The sequence below is a fragment of the Camelus dromedarius genome, chromosome 25 (assembly GCF_036321535.1).
Source record: "Camelus dromedarius isolate mCamDro1 chromosome 25, mCamDro1.pat, whole genome shotgun sequence".
In the NCBI taxonomy this organism is placed as follows: Eukaryota; Metazoa; Chordata; class Mammalia; order Artiodactyla; family Camelidae; genus Camelus; species Camelus dromedarius.
In genome coordinates this window covers 1,323,903-1,343,175 of record NC_087460.1, presented here as the reverse complement: position 1 = coordinate 1,343,175, position 19,273 = coordinate 1,323,903, and the positions used below count along the sequence as shown (strand labels likewise).

The 19,273-nt window shown below is 54.3% G+C and overlaps 1 protein-coding gene across 7 annotated transcripts in view; it reads left to right on the top strand.

Moving 5' to 3' along the window:
- ERC1 (ELKS/RAB6-interacting/CAST family member 1) overlaps positions 1-16,645 on the top strand; it is a 289,429-nt gene extending 272,784 nt beyond the window's left edge. For all 7 annotated transcript variants that reach the window (XM_064478870.1, XM_064478865.1, XM_031444368.2 and 4 more), the window contains one exon: positions 11,806-16,645. In XM_064478870.1, the coding sequence (XP_064334940.1) occupies positions 11,806-11,943 (138 nt within the window). In that variant the 3' untranslated portion in view covers positions 11,944-16,645. The remainder of the gene's footprint in view (positions 1-11,805) is intronic.
- Positions 16,646-19,273: the final 2,628 nt, after the last annotated feature.

Below are 19,273 nucleotides of genomic sequence, written 5' to 3'. Positions count from 1 at the left end.
CCACTCGCCGGTGGGGCTTGAAGGATGTCCCGTGACTTGTCCTGAAGCTCCCGCTCCGTCCGCCTGAGCTGCGCCGGCCCCTCAGGCCTCGCTTTCCCGCCTGTGAGGGCCGGGAGCGGCCAGTGGCTCCGGCGGCTCCTTCCAGGCTGGCGGAAACGCCCGCCCCCAGGCCCCTCGTCTCCCGGGGGGCGGGGCTGGTGCGGAAGCCTGAACTGGGTGCCTTGTGTCAGCACAGGGTCACCGCAGGGTTGTCGGCGCCATGACCGGGAGGCCGGGAGGCTCTTGATTTGTTTTTATTTTTGTTTTTAACTTTTGAAAAACCTGCCTCCCCGAAGGCACACGGCGCGCACCTACACAGCACCTGTTCAGGGAGCGCCTCCCACGTGCCGGGCGCAAGGCGCCCTTGACGGTAACGGGGTGCCTCTGAGATCTTCCTGCCTCGAGAGGCCTGAGCACTGGGGGTCCCTCCTGCCTGGCCGCCTGTGGCGACGGGAGGAGAGCAGGACGTTCCTGTGTCTCCAGTGGATCTTGAGGAGGTCCCTGCACGGGAGCGTGTAGTCAGCAGTGGAGCCTTGACTGCGGATCGTGTGTGTACGGAATTTTTTATTGTGCCATTTCATTCGCGGTCAGTCACGGAGGAGCAGTGACATCTCCTTACTTTCTGTCTAAGCGGCCACAGCCTCTCCTCGTGAGAACAAATCCAGGCGTTGCCGGCCAGGAGTCGGCTGCAAGGTCGGGAAGGGGGCAGGGGAAGCCCAGCAGGAACCTCACGGCCACTTCCCGTCAGCCTACGGAGTCGGGGCCAGGGTGGCCGTGGCTTCGGGCGCCAGCAGGGGGCAGCTGGGGTCCAGGGAGACCTTAGGAAGAGAACCGGAAATTCAGGCTGCAGGCTCAGCCCCGAAGCATCAGGGAAGAGGGCCCTTGGGAGCGCACCGTAACCCGTGGGAAGTGCCCGTGAGGCGGAGTCTTCAAAGGCCTCTTTGACGTTCCCTGTTGCTAAACGCTGGAGGGATTCTGCAAAGTGGAAAAGTGACCGATTCCTGTGGGAGAGTGAATGGGCGTGAAGCGCCTGCCATGGCCGCAGGCCCCCTGGCCACCGAAGTTTCGTGTTTTATTCATTGGTATCATGGCAGGATAGGCTGCAGTTTATTCCAGTTGTTCACAAATCCGCGCTCGGCTTCTGTCACGTCCTCACACCTCCTGGGTAAGTGGGGTTGGGCTGGAGCCCAGGCCGGGCCGGGCCTGAGGACCACTTCTGCTGGGCCGTCCCCCCGAAGGCTGCAGTCGACCCCTGCACGGCTCACACCTCGGGGCCTAACTGTTAGAAACCTCAGGGGCAGATTCTCGTCTGCTTAAACCACACTGAGCATCTCTGTCAAACCTCCTGCTCACCACCAGACCATCCACAGAAACGAGTTAATCCGAGTCACCGCCAGCTACCGCTGAATCCGTTCAGTGACGTCCCTTGTCACCATGCCTTCTCTAAACCCATCCAGACGTCCTCCGCTTTCAACTCATCCTTGTGTCTGTCAGTAGAGAGTGGCTACTTTGAAGGAAGTAATTTGAAAATTTGAAATTTTCTCTCTCGAGGCCCACTTATTCCATGGACTTCTGCTAGCCCCCCTGCTGCCTTTCCGTGGCTGTGGAGAGATGCCGCGCTGGTTCTGACGTCCTGACCTGTGCCAAGCGGTCAGGCAGCCCTTCCTCAGCTGTGCTTCTGGTCCTCTGCCCGCCCAGCCACGCTCCTTAGCCTCCTGCATGCCGCCAGCTCTGCTCTCGGACGGTCGTCCCGCCGTGGAGAGCAGGAAAGGCGCCCGAGCCAGTCTTTCATGGCCGTGTTTGTGTCGGTGTGAGGTTGGGCTCCTCTTCTCCCCGAGCAGCGCGGAGGCTGGAGTCCGCACCCCGACCTCTGAGGCTCACCCTTCCAGTATGTGGCTTTGAGCATCCAGATTGAGTTGCTGTTACACTGTGATTCTTGGCTCAAGTCCCTCTAGAAATCGTATTACTACCCCGAGTTCAGTGAGGGCTGGAATAGCTACTAAGAACAGAATACATTACAATAACATTCAGCAGACAAAGCCAGAGAATTCCTGCCGGAGGCCACCTTCGTACCCGATACTTGTCCCATAGCCCGTCTTTTGGGAACTGTCAGCAGCGTGGGTGTTGTGGTGCGAGGCTGACGTGCCCTGCCCCGTGGTCTGCGTCATCACACTGTCTTGATTTGGAGATGCTTCAGATTTATCTTAAAAAGCTCTTTGGGAAGTTATCAGTGCTTCCCCCAGGATTAGCATGTGTTCCTTTAGTTCGTTCTCCAGTTGTTTTTCGATTGTCTTCTCTGTGCAGGCTGTTTTGCTAGGCAGCCTTGGTATGTGAAAAGAATTCACTGAGGAGTTGGCCGAAGAGTGGGGAATTAAACGTATAGCCAACTCTGAAACACGAGACAGAAGTCATACTTTGGGAGTATTCACTTCTGCAAAGGGAAGTGTCCGCGGACGAAAGGGGAGGGTGGTCTCAGCCAGGAGGGACAGTGAGATGGGAAGAGATCGTCCACAGCCCAGGACCAGAGAGCCACATCAAAGTGGAGGCAAAGTTGGAGTGTGGCTCGGATGTGCCAGGACACGAAGCTGGGAGGTGGGATGGGGCAGGATGGCGGCCGCCCTGCCGAAGAGTCTGGGCTCCATTTTTAGGTAGGAAATTGTCTGAGACGTGGGAAGGGGAGGAGCGAACCTGATCCAACCTGTTTTGGAAGGATGGTGCCCACAAACCAGGGCTGAAGTGCTTGGAAGCTACTGCAGGAAACAGATGCGGAGACGTGAGCACTTGTATCCGGGTTGCGACCAGGTCAGCGAGGAAAGGACTCAGCCAAGAGAAGCAACCCAGAAAGGGCGCTACCAGGAGTTTCACAGAAGAAGAAGTGGCCAATAAATGTATCTTTAAATGCTTTGCCTGTGTTTTTGGCTTCACTACAAATGAAGAGAGCCATGAGGAACTGCAGATGAGCTGTCGTCTTGGCAGGGGTGGGGGGGCAGGGAGGGTGGGGCCCCAGGGGGCCGGGAGGCGGGGGAATGAATGGTCACCCTTACTTGTTGCCTGGGGGCTGAAAGTTAGTACAACTACTCTCGGCAGTTTGTTTACACATCAGAAGCTTTAAAAAAGTGTATACCCTTTGACCCAGGGATTTTTAAAAAACGAGTCAGGGCGGCGTGGAAGAACAGGAGTGCTGCAGGCCCTGCAGAGGTGCGTGTCTCCTGCCTGCGTCGCCCTAGTGAGGGCCCGCCCGGCTCGAGGGTCCTGGGCCGTCCCGGCGCGCCTGAGGGCGGCAGCCCCCCGCGCGCAGGACGCAGCCCTCGCGGCCCTGCTGCTGCAGGTTCTGTTGCCCCAGCTTCTCTCAGCAGAGTCTCTTCTGCTGTGTTTTCTGACCGGAGGCGCGACCCTGTGCGTCTGTTACTCCAGGAGCCCCTCCCCCCAGGGCACATCAGTTCAGCTAAGGCTGAGTATGAGGAGGCCCGAGGCGCTTGAGGACGGCTCTGTGTTAGACGTTTTCTACGTGGAGGAAACGAAGATTCCGAGTTACAAGCCTCAGTGCTTACGCTACAGGAGGAGTCTGCAGGACTCATGGGAACAAATCTGTCTTGCATTTTAGTGGAAATGAACTTCCTCGGACATGTTTGTAGGGTTCTTGTTGTTTGCCTTGGGATGCAAAGCCTTCAGTATGTGCACGGAAAGCTGCACCTTTGTAGAGTGGGTTTGTGTAGACCTGTGTGCTCCCTGCACTTACAGTGTTTGTGAGAAAGTGAACAAGGAAACAGTGCCTGTCCGTGCAGAGCTCGCCACGTGAAACCGGCCGGCTGAGGTGAGGAGGCGGGCAATCCGGGCAGATGGCTCAGTCTCACCTCCGCCGAGCTTGGGTTTGTACCTTTAACAAGGAAGGGAAGCAGGAGAGAAGGATTTGATTCATTGCAGTGAGGGTGTAATAAGATTTTCATCAAATCCCAAATATTACATATTAGTACTTTTGGGGAAATTCTTTTCTGGTGTGAAGTCTAAAGGGGCCTTTCACTGGGGAGGAGGTGAGAGATGGACAGGCTGGTGGGAGAAGGGACGCAGGGGAAGGAGACAGGAGTTATCTTGTGTGAGGTCTGGCAAACCAAGTGTCGGAAGCTGGGTACACCCTTCCCAGTTCGTCCATGGGACCCGTCACATACTGAAACCGTACAGAAAACTCCTTTTTCTCGTGTGATATGCTAATGAAATATTTTAAACTAATGAGGTACTAATCCTTCCGGAGATTTGTTTTCACACCTGTGCTGTGAAACACACCTGTCTTCAGTTTTTCCTCCCTAACCCGTCCAGAGTTCTCATGGCACATTCCCAAACGCCCTCCTCGGACTTCAGGATGACGGAAGCTTTGCATTTCAAAGTCAGAACAAAAACCCTCATTTAAAAAGTAATTCCAGTCTCACAAGGAAGGTGGATCTTTGAGTTTCTTTTCGAGACAGGAAATTTTAGCACATCGTGGATCAGGAGCCAGTGCAATCTCTCCCTGCTCCCCAAGCCCACACCCACTGCCACTTTCAGGTAAAATGCAAACCACGCGTGACCCCTGGAGACGGAGAAAGGCTGCCAGACCGAGAGCAACTCCCGCTGATGAAGGAACATTTCCTTCTCTCAACGCTTTGATTCTTCTGATCCTCTCGATTTTAAACACCTTTCCAGGGGCAAACGATTCATTAGACGCCGGAAAAAGCACAGCCTTCTGGTCGCCCTCTGATTCCCCCCCCCCCCAACCCCGGGTCACTTCTAGCTCTGCTCCCTCCCCCCGTGACCCGTCACTCCTCCTGCTCCTGTCACAGCCCGGACGTTTGTAGGTGATCATCGCACTCCGTGTCTCAGTCTCAGCCAGCTCAGGTCCACTGCTGCGTAACGATCGTGCCTCGGAAAGTGACCCTTCCAGCTTCGCAGTCTCGCCTGCCGTTTTTCTTTTAACTTGTTCCAGCTTGTCCCCGCTTCTCTGGTAACGAGGTGCCGCATTCGGCGCGGTGCCCAGTGTGGCTTCACTGGGGTGGGGGTGGGGGTGCCTGAGGGTCCAGGCCGAGCCTGGCCCGCCCCAGGGAAGAGCTGGTGTTGCTTCTGTCGAGACCCAGGCGTTCCCGCCTCCCTGCCCTCCCGGGCCCAGCCCGGTGTGCCTCCGCCTCTGCGCCTTGGCAGCCCACCCCGCCCGCCGTTCAGAGCGCCCCTCTTCTCTGTGCCCCGCGCTCTTCACGGAGCGCCCCCCCCCCCACGGCCTGAACTGCTGGCGGCGGCGCGTCACCCCTCCCGGCGCGCGTGCTCTGCGGCGCTTTGCGCGGAGGGCCCGGTCGCTGCGCTCTCACAGTGATTCCCACGTCACACAGTTCACCTGCGGGGAAGGAAAACTCAGCGGGCTTCGTGCGCGCCCAGGCCTGTGCGTCCGCCCCCGCGGCCGGCCTTCAGCCGTCTGCGTCCCTCCCGGCAGCTGGTCGTCCCTCCCGGCTACCTGGTCGCGCCCTGTCCCGCGCGGCCACGTCTGCCTCTGACTCGGGAGCTGCCTCGTCCGCGCTGCTGCTCAGGGCGGCGGCGTGCAGTGCGCTGTGACGGGCTGCGGTCGCTCGGCGGCTCTTCTCTCTGTCTTTCTAACGGAGGAGCTGGGGCTGCAACCTGGGGCCTCGCGCGCGCGGAGCGCTGCCCCGCCCCCGAGCTGCGCCCGCCCCTCGCGAGCGTAGTGTTTCACGCCGCGTTGTGGTTTGCGTCAGAACTTCGTTCCTCTTCATTGGCCGTTCAATCAGTACTTCTTAAAAAATATATTATTTATTGTTGTATTGTCTAATGATTTCATTTTGGTGGAGGGGCAGGTAATCGGGTTTATTTATATTTGGAGGAGGTGCTGGGGCTGGAACCCAGGGCCTCCTGCGTGCTAGGCACGCGCTCTACCACTTGCGCTATGCCCTCCCCCCTGCACGTTCTGAACGAGTGTTTTATACATCTGTCTGTTTCTTCTCTTTGTCTTAAAATATAACAATTACACGTTTAAAAAGCACAGGCGGCTGTGAATATTTGTATTATATTGAATATTTTATTCATTTTTTTCTTACTGTAAAGCTGATGTTGCTTATGGCATTAAATCAAACAGTATATAGAATGAAACAGAAAGCCCTTCCGCGCACTCAGTAGTTTGGGGCTTCTTTTTCTGTACATTTTCCACATACAGGTCCAAAGACCTCGCTCGCCGCTTGTTTGACACTGAGGCTGCTACTCAGTCTCTGCTCTTACTATGAATCTCCTTGGGAAGCACACTTGTGCCCACATTCTTGAATTTCTTACTGCTATTTCTATAGAATACACTCTTAAAAGTGGAATTATTGGGGATAAGAGCAAATAAAATTAAATTTGGTTGAAGAGCCCAAATTGCCCACCAATCTGCATTCCCATCAGTGAGAGTCTGCGGCTTTCCGTATAATCGTTTGATAATTTTTTGAGATATAATCGACAGATAACATACTCCTTTCAGGTGTACAACAGAGTGACTCCGTGTTTGTTTATATTGCAAAGAGATGACCACAGTAAGTGTGCTTAACGCCCATCACCACACAGTTACAAGGTTTTTTTTACCCTGTGGTGAGAATTTTTAAGATCTGCTCTCTTCGGGACTTTCAGAGGCACAGCACAGTAGTAGTGGTAACTGTAGTCACCGTGCTGCACATCGCATGCCCAGGGCTTATTAATCTTACAACCGGGGGTTCATGCCTTCTGACCCCCATCACCCACGCTGCCCACACCGCACCCCTGGCAACTAGCAGTCTGTTCTTTGTATTTACCATTTCAGTTTGTTCTCTTGTCTGGGGTTTCTTAGATGTAAGTGAGACTCCCCCCCAGCACTTGTCTTCCTCTGACTTACTCCACGTAGCGCAGCGCCCTTAAGTCCCGTCTGTGATGTTGCAGGTGGCTGCACGCCCTTCCGCGTGGCTGAGCGGTGCCTGCTGTGTGCACCCGCACCGTCTGCATCCTTTCATCCCCTGCTGGACACTTCACGTGGCTGCCTCTGCGTCTTGCTTTTATAAATAATGCTGCAGTGAACATGGGGCTGCGTGTGTCTTTTCGAGCTAGTGTTTTTATTTTCTTCAGCTAAACACCCAGCAGTGGGACTGCAGAATCACATGAACCTAGTTTTAATCTTTTGAGGAACTTCTGTGCTGTTTTCCATAGTGGCTGCATCAGTGTACGTTCGCGCCAACAGTGCACAAGGTCTCCCTTTTCTCCACACCTGCACCAGCGCTTGTCTCCTGTCGTTTTTTTTTTTTTTTTAACATTTTTTATTGACTTATAATCATTTTACAATGTTGTGTTAAATTCCAGTGTAGAGCACAATTTTTCAGTTATACATGAACACACAGATATTCATTGTCACATTTTTTTCTCTGTGAGCTACCACAGGATCTTGTATATATTTCCCTGTGCTACACAGTATAATCTTGTTTATCTGTTTGTCCCCTGTCGTTCTGATGACAGCAGCCTGACGGGTGTGAGTGGCGTCTCACTGGTTTTCATTTGCATTTTCCTGGTGATCACTGACGCTGGGCGTCTTCTCGTTGCCCAGCGTCTGTTGTCCATCTCTGTGTCTTCTCCGGGGAAAGTGTCTGTTCAGATCCTGTGCCCGTTTTTTACTTAGATTGTTTGCTTTTTTACTGTTGAGTTGTATGAGTTCTTTGTATGTTTTTGATGTTAACCTTTTATCAGATGTATGATTTGCAAGTATTCCCTCCCACGTGGTGGTTTGCGTTTCCGTGTCCTTGATGATTGCCTTTGCTGTGCAGAAGCTTTAGTTTGATGTCGTCCCCCTTCTTCATTTTGGCTCTTGTTGCCTTTGCTTTTAGCATCCACTCCAAAAAATCATCACCAAGACTGAAATCAAAGAACTTGCTACCTATGTTTTCTTCTAGGGGCTTTATGGTTTCAGGTCTCACATTCCAGTCTTTAATGCATGCTGGGTTAATTTGTATGTGTGGTGTAAGGCTCTGGCCACAGTTGCATAGAAGTTTCGTTCTCTTACGTGTGACTGTCCAGTTTTTGTAACGTCACTTATTGAAGAGATTGTCCTTTCTCTGTTATATATTCTTGACTCCTTTGTCGTGAATTAATCAATCACGTGTGTGAGGATTTATTTATAGGCTCTCTTTTGTGTTCACTGATCTGTGTGTCTGTTTTTATTCCAATACCAAACTGCTTTGAATACTGTAGCTTAGTAATACAATTTGAAATTAGGAATTGTAATGCCTCCTGCTTTGTTCTTTCTCAAGAGTGCCTTGGCTGTTCAGGATCTTTTGTGGCTTCGTACAAATTTTAAGACTTTCTATTTCTGTGGAAAACACTATTGAAACTTTGATAGAGACTGCATTGATCTGTAGATTGCTTTGGGTAGTCTAGATATCTTAACAACATCAATTCTTCCAGTCCATGGACACAGGGTGTCTGCCGCTTCTTTCATCAGTGTCTTGTAGTCTTCGATGTAGAAGTCTGTCACCTCCTTGACTAAATTTATTCCTAGGTATTTTGTTCTTTTTGGCGCAGTTGTAAATGGGATTGTTTTCTTAATCTCTCTTTTGAGTTCCTTATTAATGTATAATAACACAGCAGACCTTTTGTTTATTTATTTTGTATCCTACAGCTTTATTGAATTTGTTTACTGGTTCTACAAGTTCTGTTTTGCTTTGGTGGTGTCTTTAGGGTTTTCTGTATATAATATCATGTCATCTGCAAATACTGACAGTTTTACATCTTCTGTTTCTATCTGGCTGCCCTTTATTTCCTTTTCTTGTCTGATTGCTCTGGCCAGGACTTCCAGTTCCATGTTAAATAAAAATGGTCAGAGTGGGCATCCTTGTCTTGTTCTTGATCTTAGAGGAAGTGCTTTCAGCTTTTCGCCATTGAGTGTGATGTTAGCTGAGGATTTGTCATGTCTGGCCTTTATTATGCTGAGGTGTGTTCTCTCTGCCCACTTTGTTGAGAGTTTCCATCACAAATAGATGCCAGATTTTGTCAAATGCTTTTCCCGCATCTACTGAGATCATATGGTTTTTATCCTTTGTTTTGTTAGTGAGGTGTGTCACACTGATTGACTTGCAGACGTTGAACCGCCCTTGCATCCCTGGGATCAATCCCACTTGATTACGGTGTGTGAGCCTGGGAATGTATTGTCAAGTTCATTTTGCTAGCATTTTGTTGAGAGTTTGTGCGTCTACGTTCCTCAGGGACACTGGGCTGCTATTTTCTTTTCTTCTGGTGCCCTTGCCTAGTTTCGGTATCAGGGTAATTCTGTCCTCGTAGAATGAGTTTGGAAGTGTTCCTTCCTCTTCTGTTTTTTGGAAGAGTTTGAGAAAGATTGGTGTTAATTCTTGTTTAAATATTTCGTGGAACTCATTGGTGAAGCCATCTGGTCCTCAGCTTTTCCTTGTTGGGAGGGTTTGGATTCCTGATTCAGTTTCCTTACTAGTAATTGGTGTGTTCAGATCTTCTCTTTCTTCGTGATGCAGCCTGGCTAGGAATTCATCCATTGCTTCTAGGTTGTCCAATTTGTTGGCATGTAATTGTTCATAGTAGTCTCACGATCCTTTGTATTTCTGTGGTATCAGTTGTAATGTCTCCTCTTTCATTTCTGATTTTATTTATCTGCGTTCTCTTTTCTCTTGGTAAGTCCAGCTAAAGGTTTGCCTGTTTTGTTTATTGTTTAAAAAAACAGCTCTTAATGTCGTTGATGTTTTGTATTGTCTTTTTAGACTGTTTCATTTCTTTCTTGCTTCTACTTACTTTGGGCTCCATTTGCTCTTCTTTCCCTGGTTCCTTGAGGCGTGAAGTTAGGTTGTGTAGTTGAGGTCTTTTCTGTTTCTCATTGCAGGCATTAATTTCTATGAACGTCCCTCTTAGAGCTGCTTTAGCTGCATCCCATGAGTTTGGTATGTTGTGTTTCCATTTTCATTTGTCTCCAGGTACTTTTTTAATTTCTCTTTTGATTTCTTTTTTGACCAACTGGCTTTTATTTGCTTGTTACTTCATTTTTACATATCTGTGAATTTTCTGGTTTTCCTCTTGTAGTTTGTTTCTGGTGTCACACCCCTGTGGGGAGAAAAGGTGCCCTGATGTGGTTTCAGTCTTCTTAAAATTATTATGACTTGTTTTGTGCCAAACATGTGATCCGTTCTGGAGAATGTTTCATGTGTGCTTTGGGAAGAATGTGTATTCACAGTATGATTTTTACATTTAGATCTTTAGCCAGTTTTACACTTACGTTTACGTGTAGCACGGGTAGGAGTCCAGCCACAGCTGAGCCCAGTTTACCTAACACAGTTCGTTGACTTCAAATGCCTCTTGCTCTTATTCTAAACCCCACTGCTTTGACTTTATCAGTACAATACTCTGCTAATCAGTGTGCTTTTATACTGTGTTTTCTAATCTGGTGGAGAGAGTCTCACATCATTTAGCTGCCTTTGAAATACTTCCTTGGCTCTTTCTGTATATTTACACTTCAGGATAAATTTTAGAATCAATTACCAGGTTTCAAACAGAGCCTTTGAGATTTGGTTTGGAAATGGACTTACAGTATACTTTTAGGTGAAAACAAAATCAGTTTATAAATAATCTGTATAATATCATTGCCATTTTGTTTCTAAAATTACATGTATGTATAAGAAATCAAAATCTCAAAGAATATGTGACAGAATACATAGCAGTGGTTGTCTCCTAACGCTCGTAGTACAGGTGAGTTTTTGGTGCTTTTCTAAATTGTCTACGATGCATGTGTAATACTTTTTAAATCAGAAAAATATAACACCTGGAAAAAATGTTATTACACTATATGGTATTCGTTGGTAGTTTAATGATTATCTATTTAACAGAAGCCAAATTAGAATAAAAAATATTTTACAGAAATAAATATGTGACCTGTGACGTGTAGGTTTCTGGCTCAGGATATAAACCAAAGTTGTCCGGAATATTCCTGGGAAAGAGGAAAGACAAGAAACTCGAGCAGTACCACCTCATAACCTCCCCACTTACTTTGCATGGTTGAAGAGACTTGAGAGTCGCAGCCGTCTCAGCCAGCAACACTGCTGGGTTACAGTCTGTGCGGCTTTGTTCACGGGCACCTGTTCACAGGCCCTGACCTCCCTGACTTCCCTGTTTCAGAGACTCATATTCACAGGGTACAGCCAGGGCTTGAGGTGCCCCCAGCCTCCATGTCGTCTAAACCTGGCCCACACATGTGTTGGTCTCTCATCAACACAGTAGAAAGAAGATGGCTAGACCTCTTCCCAGCTCTCCAATGTATTTGAAAAAGCAGCGTGCTGCTTCTTGGCCCAGCGCCTAGATTCTATCAACAGTAAAATTGAAATTTGTTTCTTTTTGCATTTAAATCTGCATGAGCTTTCTGGGTAATCTTACCTGTTTAATAAAACCAGCGGTCATGATAATTATAACATCTAACCCCCACCAAGCATTTTCTGTGGACCAGGCATTGTGACTACACTGCACATGGATATCTTACTGAATCATTAAACCAACCCTATAAATAAGCATTCTCACCCCTTGAGACAGAGGCTCACTTGTATCTATGGGTCTGGCTTGACTTTCCCCAGGCCCCACGTGTCAGTGGTACCCGCAGCGTGTGCTTCACGCAGCACAGTGCCCTCCACGTCCGTCCACGTCAGCACGAATGCCGTTTCTTTATTGGTGAGCGGTAATTCTTAAGCCAGCGCACAGAGGGCTGTTTCACTGTATCTGAACCCATCTCTCCTCCAGCTTCAGGACGAGCTGGAGAAGGGCGAGCGGGACAACGCGGAGCTGCAGGAGTTCGCCAACGCCGTCCTGCAGCAGATCGCAGACCACTGCCCCGACATCCTGGAGCAGGTGGTCAACGCGCTGGAAGAGTCGTCCTGACCCCCTTTGTGGGGGTGGCCGTTCCCACAGTCCCATCGAGCAACGCCGGGAGCCAGGAACGGAGGCACAGAGGCTGCTGGGCACCAGACACGCACCGCAGATCTGTCCCGCCTCGCTAGGCCCTCCAGTCCGTCTCCGCCTTTCTCCTCCCGCCGCCGCGTCTGCACTCGTTCCCCCGACGTCCAGGCTGGTGAGTGGCCGGGTCTCCGTGGAAGCTGGCGGCTCTGCCTTCGTGGAGGGACTGGAGGGGGAGCCCGCTTCCCTCTGTCCTTGACCAAGGACTCGATCTGGATCCACTCAGACGGAGAGGGTGCTTCCCCAGGGACCAGGGGGCTGAGTGTTCTAATCGCACGACAGGTGCTTTCTCCTAAAAGGGTGAAAAAAAAAATCTCCAAAAGAGTATTAAAACAGAGAGCAGGGAGAATAGGGAAGAGAGACAGAGAGAAAAGTGACTTCCGTTCTCTCCTGTCTGCTCTCCACGTGTGCCGTGCCTGCGGGGCGTGCGGGCGGGCGGGGTGGCCTGGGGCCGCCGAGCCCAAGCCTGTGTTTCCCCCCACCCCCTCCCCGCCTCCCTGGCCCTCCCGCTTCTCCTCACCTGGCTTACAGGAGGCGGGGCAGTCCCTCTCCGTGAAGACCTTTGAGTGGGTTTGTCAGATCCTGTCTCTCGTGGAAGAGAAGCTGGCACGGTCATCCCCGCCCGCAGCTCGCTTCTCAGAAGATTCCCTGGGGTCAGGCTGGTTTCTCCCGAACATCTCCCTCGTCAGCACCGCAGAACCAGAGCCTCAGGCTCTGCCGGAAGCTGCTTCTAGTCCAGATGACTGTTTCTCACCCCGCACGCTTTCCTTCCTCCATTCTTTCATGTGGCTCATACTTACAAAGTGCCTACTGTGTGCAGGTCACCGTCGGGCACCCATCCGTGCAGAAAGCCTCTCAGTGGTGAGGGAGGGGTGTCAGGGACTCGGTGAGACACACCTGGTGGAGTCAGCAGGAAAAGGCACGCCCCTCCCCTCCCCCATCTTCATAGGCGGTGTCTTTTCCAGAAGAACCTTCCACAGATCAGCATTTCTCATTATAGTGGAATTTATGGGCTTGGGGGCAGGCGGCTGAGTCACTTACTGCCTCCAGCATCCCATCTGGTGACTCAGGATCTGGGGGCTGTGTTACCCTGAACAGTGTGCTGTTCACAGCGCCACGGTCGTGGGCAGTGTTTTCTTTGCACAGCTGTGCGCACCTCGTGGAATGCGGCCAGCTCCGTGTTGCAAAGCAGAAAATTGACCCCAAAGTTGCAAATCCGGCTGAAGGTGTTGGCATTTTCCCCACGCACGGCGGTGGCCTTCAGAAGTCACCAGGCACCAAGAAGTAGACCGCTTACCCCACATCTAGCCCTTTGACCACCCCTGCGGCCAGGCCCCCAGCAGACACTCGCCCTCTGGTGAGAGTTGCTGGCCTAAATGCTTCCGTCTTGCGTGGTCTCCTTTCTGCTTCCCTGGTTGCCCCGAGAGTCTGTGCTGCCCGTCGGTCACCGCAGCCGTCAGGCCCAGCTTCCCACCGGCAGCCCGTGACTGTCCCGCTAACTTACGTGGTCAGGTCTTCAGCCGCCCTGCTTCCCTGTGTGCAACGGCCTCTCCCTGCGAGAAGCTGTCGAGTGCTCCTCAAAGGGTCCGGTGGACTCAGCTTGTAAATTCGGACTGAGATGCCTCCTCTTAGGCAGGCTGGCTGGGGGGGGGGGGGGGGGTGCAGCAGCGGGGAGGCAGGAGGCGGTGGCCGTTCGTGGTCAGATACCTCCATTCCACATATTTGCTGCGCTGCCCACATATCAGGTAGGAGGCCCTTGCTGCCAGGGCTGGAGTCATGGAGTCCCCTGCGCCACCCTTGCAGGACCACAGCGGAACAGAGATGGCGGCCTGGCCCCGCCGGGCGACCTGTGGCCGCAGGCAGGTCCCGGTCCCGCTGACACCCCCCTACCGTCAGATCCGATCCTGATCCCGCCACCTGCCCACTGGGCCGGGGCTCCCCTCGCCTCCTTCCTGCTCCGTTTCATCTCAGCCCTTCCTGATGCCCCCTCCAGAGCCGGTCAGGGTTCCTCCGGACACGCGCCTCTGAGAAGGACAGTCTGGGCGCCTACTTCTGTCTGGTCCCCGACCTCGGCGGAGCTTCCGCAGTGCTTCCTCGTGCCCCTCCTGGCATCTCAGTGGTTCTGGGGCCCGTGTGGTCCCGGGTGAACGAGGCTCTGGCTGAAGTTTGCATGAACAGTGACCCGCCTGCATGCTCCGGGGCAGAGTTGACAGTGTTTCTGGCACTTGAGGGCTTTGACCAGTTTGGAACATTCACGGGGCCGACATTGCTAAGCGCACGGCTCCCCTCACACAAGGTTTGCCGCCCGCGACCTCTTCATGGTTTCACACAGCCTCGGGGCTGCTACGGAAGACGTGCAATCTTGACTCACTGCAGGCTGCCTGCCATGTCCCCAGAAGCGTCCACCCCGTTGGCCGGTCCCACTGCCCCTCAGCACCAGGAGCTCTGCGCCCCAAATCAGTCATCATAATGGGAGCGAGAGGACTCCCACCTGGGCCTCCCAACTAAGAAAAGCAACACGACCTTCTCGGGGGGTCATACCCCCCCATCCCGGGTCCCCGCTGAGTTCTTCATGACGTCTCTGGGTTGAGATTCACGAGGGCTCCGATGCCATTTGAAGTGGGAAAGGTGGGCTGTGGCAGACTGAGAGTCCGAATGGGCGTCCCCAGGGCCGCCCAGCTCTGACCTGGACCTCGTGCCTGGCATCTGAGGACGACCCGCGTGCTGCTCTCCTCCTTACGCGTGGGCTTAGAAATGCCAGGAAGGCAGGTGGGACCCACCACCCTCCGGCGTCGCTAGTGGCAACAGAGCTGGCGCCTTGTGTTGGTGGAAGTCTGCTTGGTTTTCCAGGAGCAGCTCATCAGCTCAGCCCCTCCACCGAGTGAGGGCAGAGGGAGTCGCTACCCACTTCCGGGCAACTGTTGACAGCATTGGCGTTTGCATTTGATCTGGAGCCCCACTGCTTGACCCAGGGTCTAGAGGGGAGCACAGATGGAGGGGACATCACCCCGTCGAAGCCCCTCCTGGGGCACTGCCTGAGTCCCCGGACCTCGCGTCAGCAACAGTGGGCCTGTTCCCTGCGGCCTCCCCGCCCGCGAGGTTCAGAGCCGGAGAGGAGCAGGGCCCGGGGGCCGCCCATCACTGCCAGCCTGGGCTTTTCGGGCAGCGACTCGGACCAGACGAGGGTTTTAAGAGGAATCTGGCACTCCCCCCCACCGTGTGGACTAAGGGAATATTTGGGCAAGAAAAAAACGTACAGGGAAATCCTTCTGAACAAAATGGCTGTCTTAACTCTTTTTAAGCAAAAACTTTCCCAACTTTTTAGTGTCAAAACTGTAACCAAGCGTCTCCTGGTTTTTTCCAATGTGTTTGGCGAGTCTGTGACCCTCTTGTGGGTGTTTCTCCTCCTGGCTCTCGGGGGAGGGGCGGTTTAGGGAGCGGGTTTCTGACCCCTCGCACCTCCTCCCGTTTCTCTGCCTGTCGGTGTTGCCGTGTGGTTCCGAGAATCGGGGCAGTTACACTGTGTCTGTTGTTGAGATTATTAAGATATTAAAAAGTAGTTGTAGAGCTGAAAAATTAAAGAGCTGTGTTTTAAAAAAATGCAAGCCAACATCATGTTAATAAAGGAATTCAAGCTGCGGGGCAGCCAGACTCCTCCCCTCCTCCCTCGTTGGCTGGGCTGGCGGCCGGGCCAGCCGCTGGAGGCCACGGGGCCGCAGTCAGGCTGGTGGACTGCCTGGTGAAGGAGGTGGCCGCTGAGTAAGAGGAGGAGGAACCTGGGGCCCCGAGTCCCAACTGTGCCAGAGTTTGCCCGTACGTCCTCAGGATCTCTGCTAGAGGTTCCCAAATTTGTGAGCCCAGAGCCCCCCTCACCCCACATTGGTCTCAGCTCAGTGTGCCTGATACCGCACGGCCGCCCGGGCTTGGCGCCGGAGCCCCACGCTGGCAGCAGCCCTGGACAGCCGCAGCCCCTCCTCCTGCCCACATGGTGCTATACCATCCGGTGACCCGTCCACGCTGGACCGAGCCCTGGCCGGCCTGGAGCCTGCAATCCAGGTGAGGGAGTCCTCCTCGGGTCCCCGTTCCTTCTGGCTTCAGCCCCTACATTCTTTCGCTGTTTGCTTTTTAGAGCCTGGGTCTCCTGGGCTGTCTGGGCCCCGGCACGCCCGCGTCAGGAAGGGAAGTGACCCCGCCGAAGCCAGGCCCACCGGGGCCAGAGCAGCCCCTCCTGACCACAGCAGTGTTGTAGTCGCCCGGGCAGCAGACCCCGCGGGCAGCCCCACCCTCGCCGCCCGCCTGCCCAGCGGCGCGGCCTCGGGGCTCCTGGGACTCCCGCGTCAGGAGGGAGAGCCGCGCTACAGGGGGGAGCGCCGGGCCTGACTCCTTGTAGCTTGAGTTCCTTCTGGTGACAGCAGCGGCCGTGACGGTGGTGTCTGTGCCGCCGAGGCACCGCCGCCTCCCGCCATGTGCGCGTGCGGGCCCGAGTCGCGTCACAGACGGGCCCTGACATCACAGAGCAATTGTGTTAGTCGACTTGGCCTTGATAATTATTGTAAACACTTTGTTCATCTTTTTCTTTTTTATTCACAAACTAAATCCATCAGGAAATTATAAAGTTATTTAAAAATTGTGTGCCGTGTTTTTCTTTGAGCCTCATCCAGTCTGATAATCCAGGTGAGCTGTGCCAGCCTCCCTGGTGGGCATCCGGGAAGCAAGGATGCCCGGGTGAGGGGACCTGATGCGCCTGGTGGGTGGCCTCGCAGAGGGTGTGCCCGCGGGCTCCCACGTGGACTTGGGGTTGACAGCCCCCAGCCCCGAGGCCTGAGGCAGGGTCTCAGCTCTAACTGTGCTCCAGAGCTTAGAGCAGGCGCCCACGGGGCACGGCCTGATGGGTTTGTTCAGGGTGGGGTCGGAGCTTTGCTGGGTGTGTGCAGACGACATGGCTCTGGGGGGCGTGAGCTGCATCAGCCAGCAGAAGGGAGTGCCGGGAGCACGAGGCTGAGAGTCTGCTCGGGAAACGTCCGGCTTGGGCGTTTGTCTTGGGCCCGATGCTCAGGAAGAAATTCTCCTGGGGGCTTTTTAATGAGAATTGGTTTTCTGCTTCATTTCTGTCTCCCCCAAGAAGGGGTGGCCTGCCTGCCGTGGTCCCTCCCTCTGCTGCGTGGGGACCCCACCCTCCCCATAGGCTCTGCCCGCACCGGGTTCTGCCCCGGTTCGCTCCCTCCAGCCTGGGAGACGGCGCCGCGCAGGGGGCCAAAGACTGGTGCTGCTCGTTGCCCCTTCGTGAAGCAGGGACGGTGACCCTGGCAGGACGTGTGTTTCACTGCACGGTGTGAAGTCGCAGGCACGAGCAGCGGTGTCCACAGCCAGCCGTCCGTGGCGCTGGGCAGACGCTCCCAGGGTTTTCCATCCTTCTTGTTTCACCGTCTGTTGTCACCCCGGGGGCTGCCTCACTCAGTCGCTGACAGATGGACGCAGAGACCACACGGTTCAGGGAGACTACGTGAGGTAGAGAACTCCATCCAGTAAGGTGGCTTTTTCTCTGGGTTGGGAGAAGATGACTGTTATTTGGAGCATCGCGGGCTGGCCCAAAGACGGGTAAGTGCTGGCTGGACCCTGGGGTGAGGGCGTGTCCTGAGGGAGCTGACGTGGGACCCACAGGCTTCCCCAGACGTCCGGGGTGGGGGCCCTGGAGGCGTAGCCCGGAGCCCAGGCCACACCCCACCCTCAGCCTTCTCTAGGTCGTGACTGGTAACGAGGACAACAGGTGATTATGCCTCTCCTTTAAGGGTATAAGGCGTAAAGGTGCTTTCTTCACTTCTGCAGCTTGCTGCGGCTTTTTTAGGTTTATTTATTTATTTTAATGGAGGCGCTGGGGATTGAACCCAGGACCTCGTGCATGCTAGGCAGGCACTCTACCACTGAGCTACACCCTCCCCCTGCAGTTTGCTTTGAAACCGCCCGCACGTGCGCTGGGGAGGCGGCGAGGAGCTGACGTGGACGCGGGAGACTGACCGGGCATGGGGTACGCGCCTCACCCTGTTCCGTCTGCTGCGTGTGTTTGAAATTTCCCACGTCCAGTGCTCACGCCTGCAACTGCGCTTCCAGGGAGCACACGCGGACTGTCCCCCGGGGTCCGGGTGCCAGCTCAGGGCTCAGCACGCCGCATGTTCCGTCCCGCTGCACACTCGTGCCGTCCTGAGGTAAGTCCTGTTGTCCCCACTTCACAGATGAGCCCACAGCAGCTGGCAGCCTTCCCACGGCCGAGTCCTGTCAGCGGCCGAGCTGGAGTTTCAGCCCCGCTCTGCCTCCCAGCTTTGCGGCCGCTTCTCCGGGGACAGGGGAGATGCCCCACAGGCGCCGTGGGGGCAGAGGAGGCGCCGTGCTCTTCCCGGGCCTCCACGTTTGACCCTGAGAGACAAACTGGCCAGCAGGGGTGTCCGAGGTGGGGGGCAGAGGGTGGCCTCAGTGAGGGCGCGGAGGCGGGAAGGATACGTGTTGGGACGCAAGCGGTCCGTGTCCATCAGGCCAGGCTGCTCAGCTCCCGAGCCCGGCAGGGGCAGGGGTGCGGGGCTGGGGACGAAGGGCCCGCGATGCCCAGGAGCGCAACCCACACGGACCTGCGGCCCAGCCGTGGCCTGTGGTGGATTCCACACCCCGGGTGGCTTCTGCTGGGTCTTTCAGACTCCAGTCTCCTCTTACTATGACTTTACTCCTAAGGAAGCTGCCGCGACCTCCACCTAGAGCTGTGGGCGGGCAGGGCGGCTCCTGGGGCAGCTCCAGCGCACAGGGCGGCTGGAGGCCTCCTGTCCAGCTCCTCTCTGATGGGCATCATGGTGTGGACGGATTCCAGGATGAGCCTCCAGCTGTTAGGAGTCACCTGACTCTTTAGGGGAAAAGAAAACTCAAGCCACCACGCGGCTCTCCTGTCAGCAGGGCTGTCCCAGGACGTTCTGTGGGGCCTAGTGGACTGCCTCTCCGGGCTGCCCGGCCCCTCCCCACGGTATTCTCTGTGGGGCCTGCAGTGGGGACAGGCAGGGAACCAGGGCAAAGTAGGGCTTGGCCCGTGGGAACCTTGACCTTGGACGGGAAGGCGAGTGGTCCCGGAGCTGGCAGACGGGCCCGTCCTGTCTGCCACGTGTCGGGTGCGTGGCCTTGGAGAACGCACTTGGCTTCTCTGGTCTTCAGTGTCCTCATTTTTAAAGTAGAAATAAGAATGCCCACTGCCACAGATGGGAAGACAAGGCCTGAAATG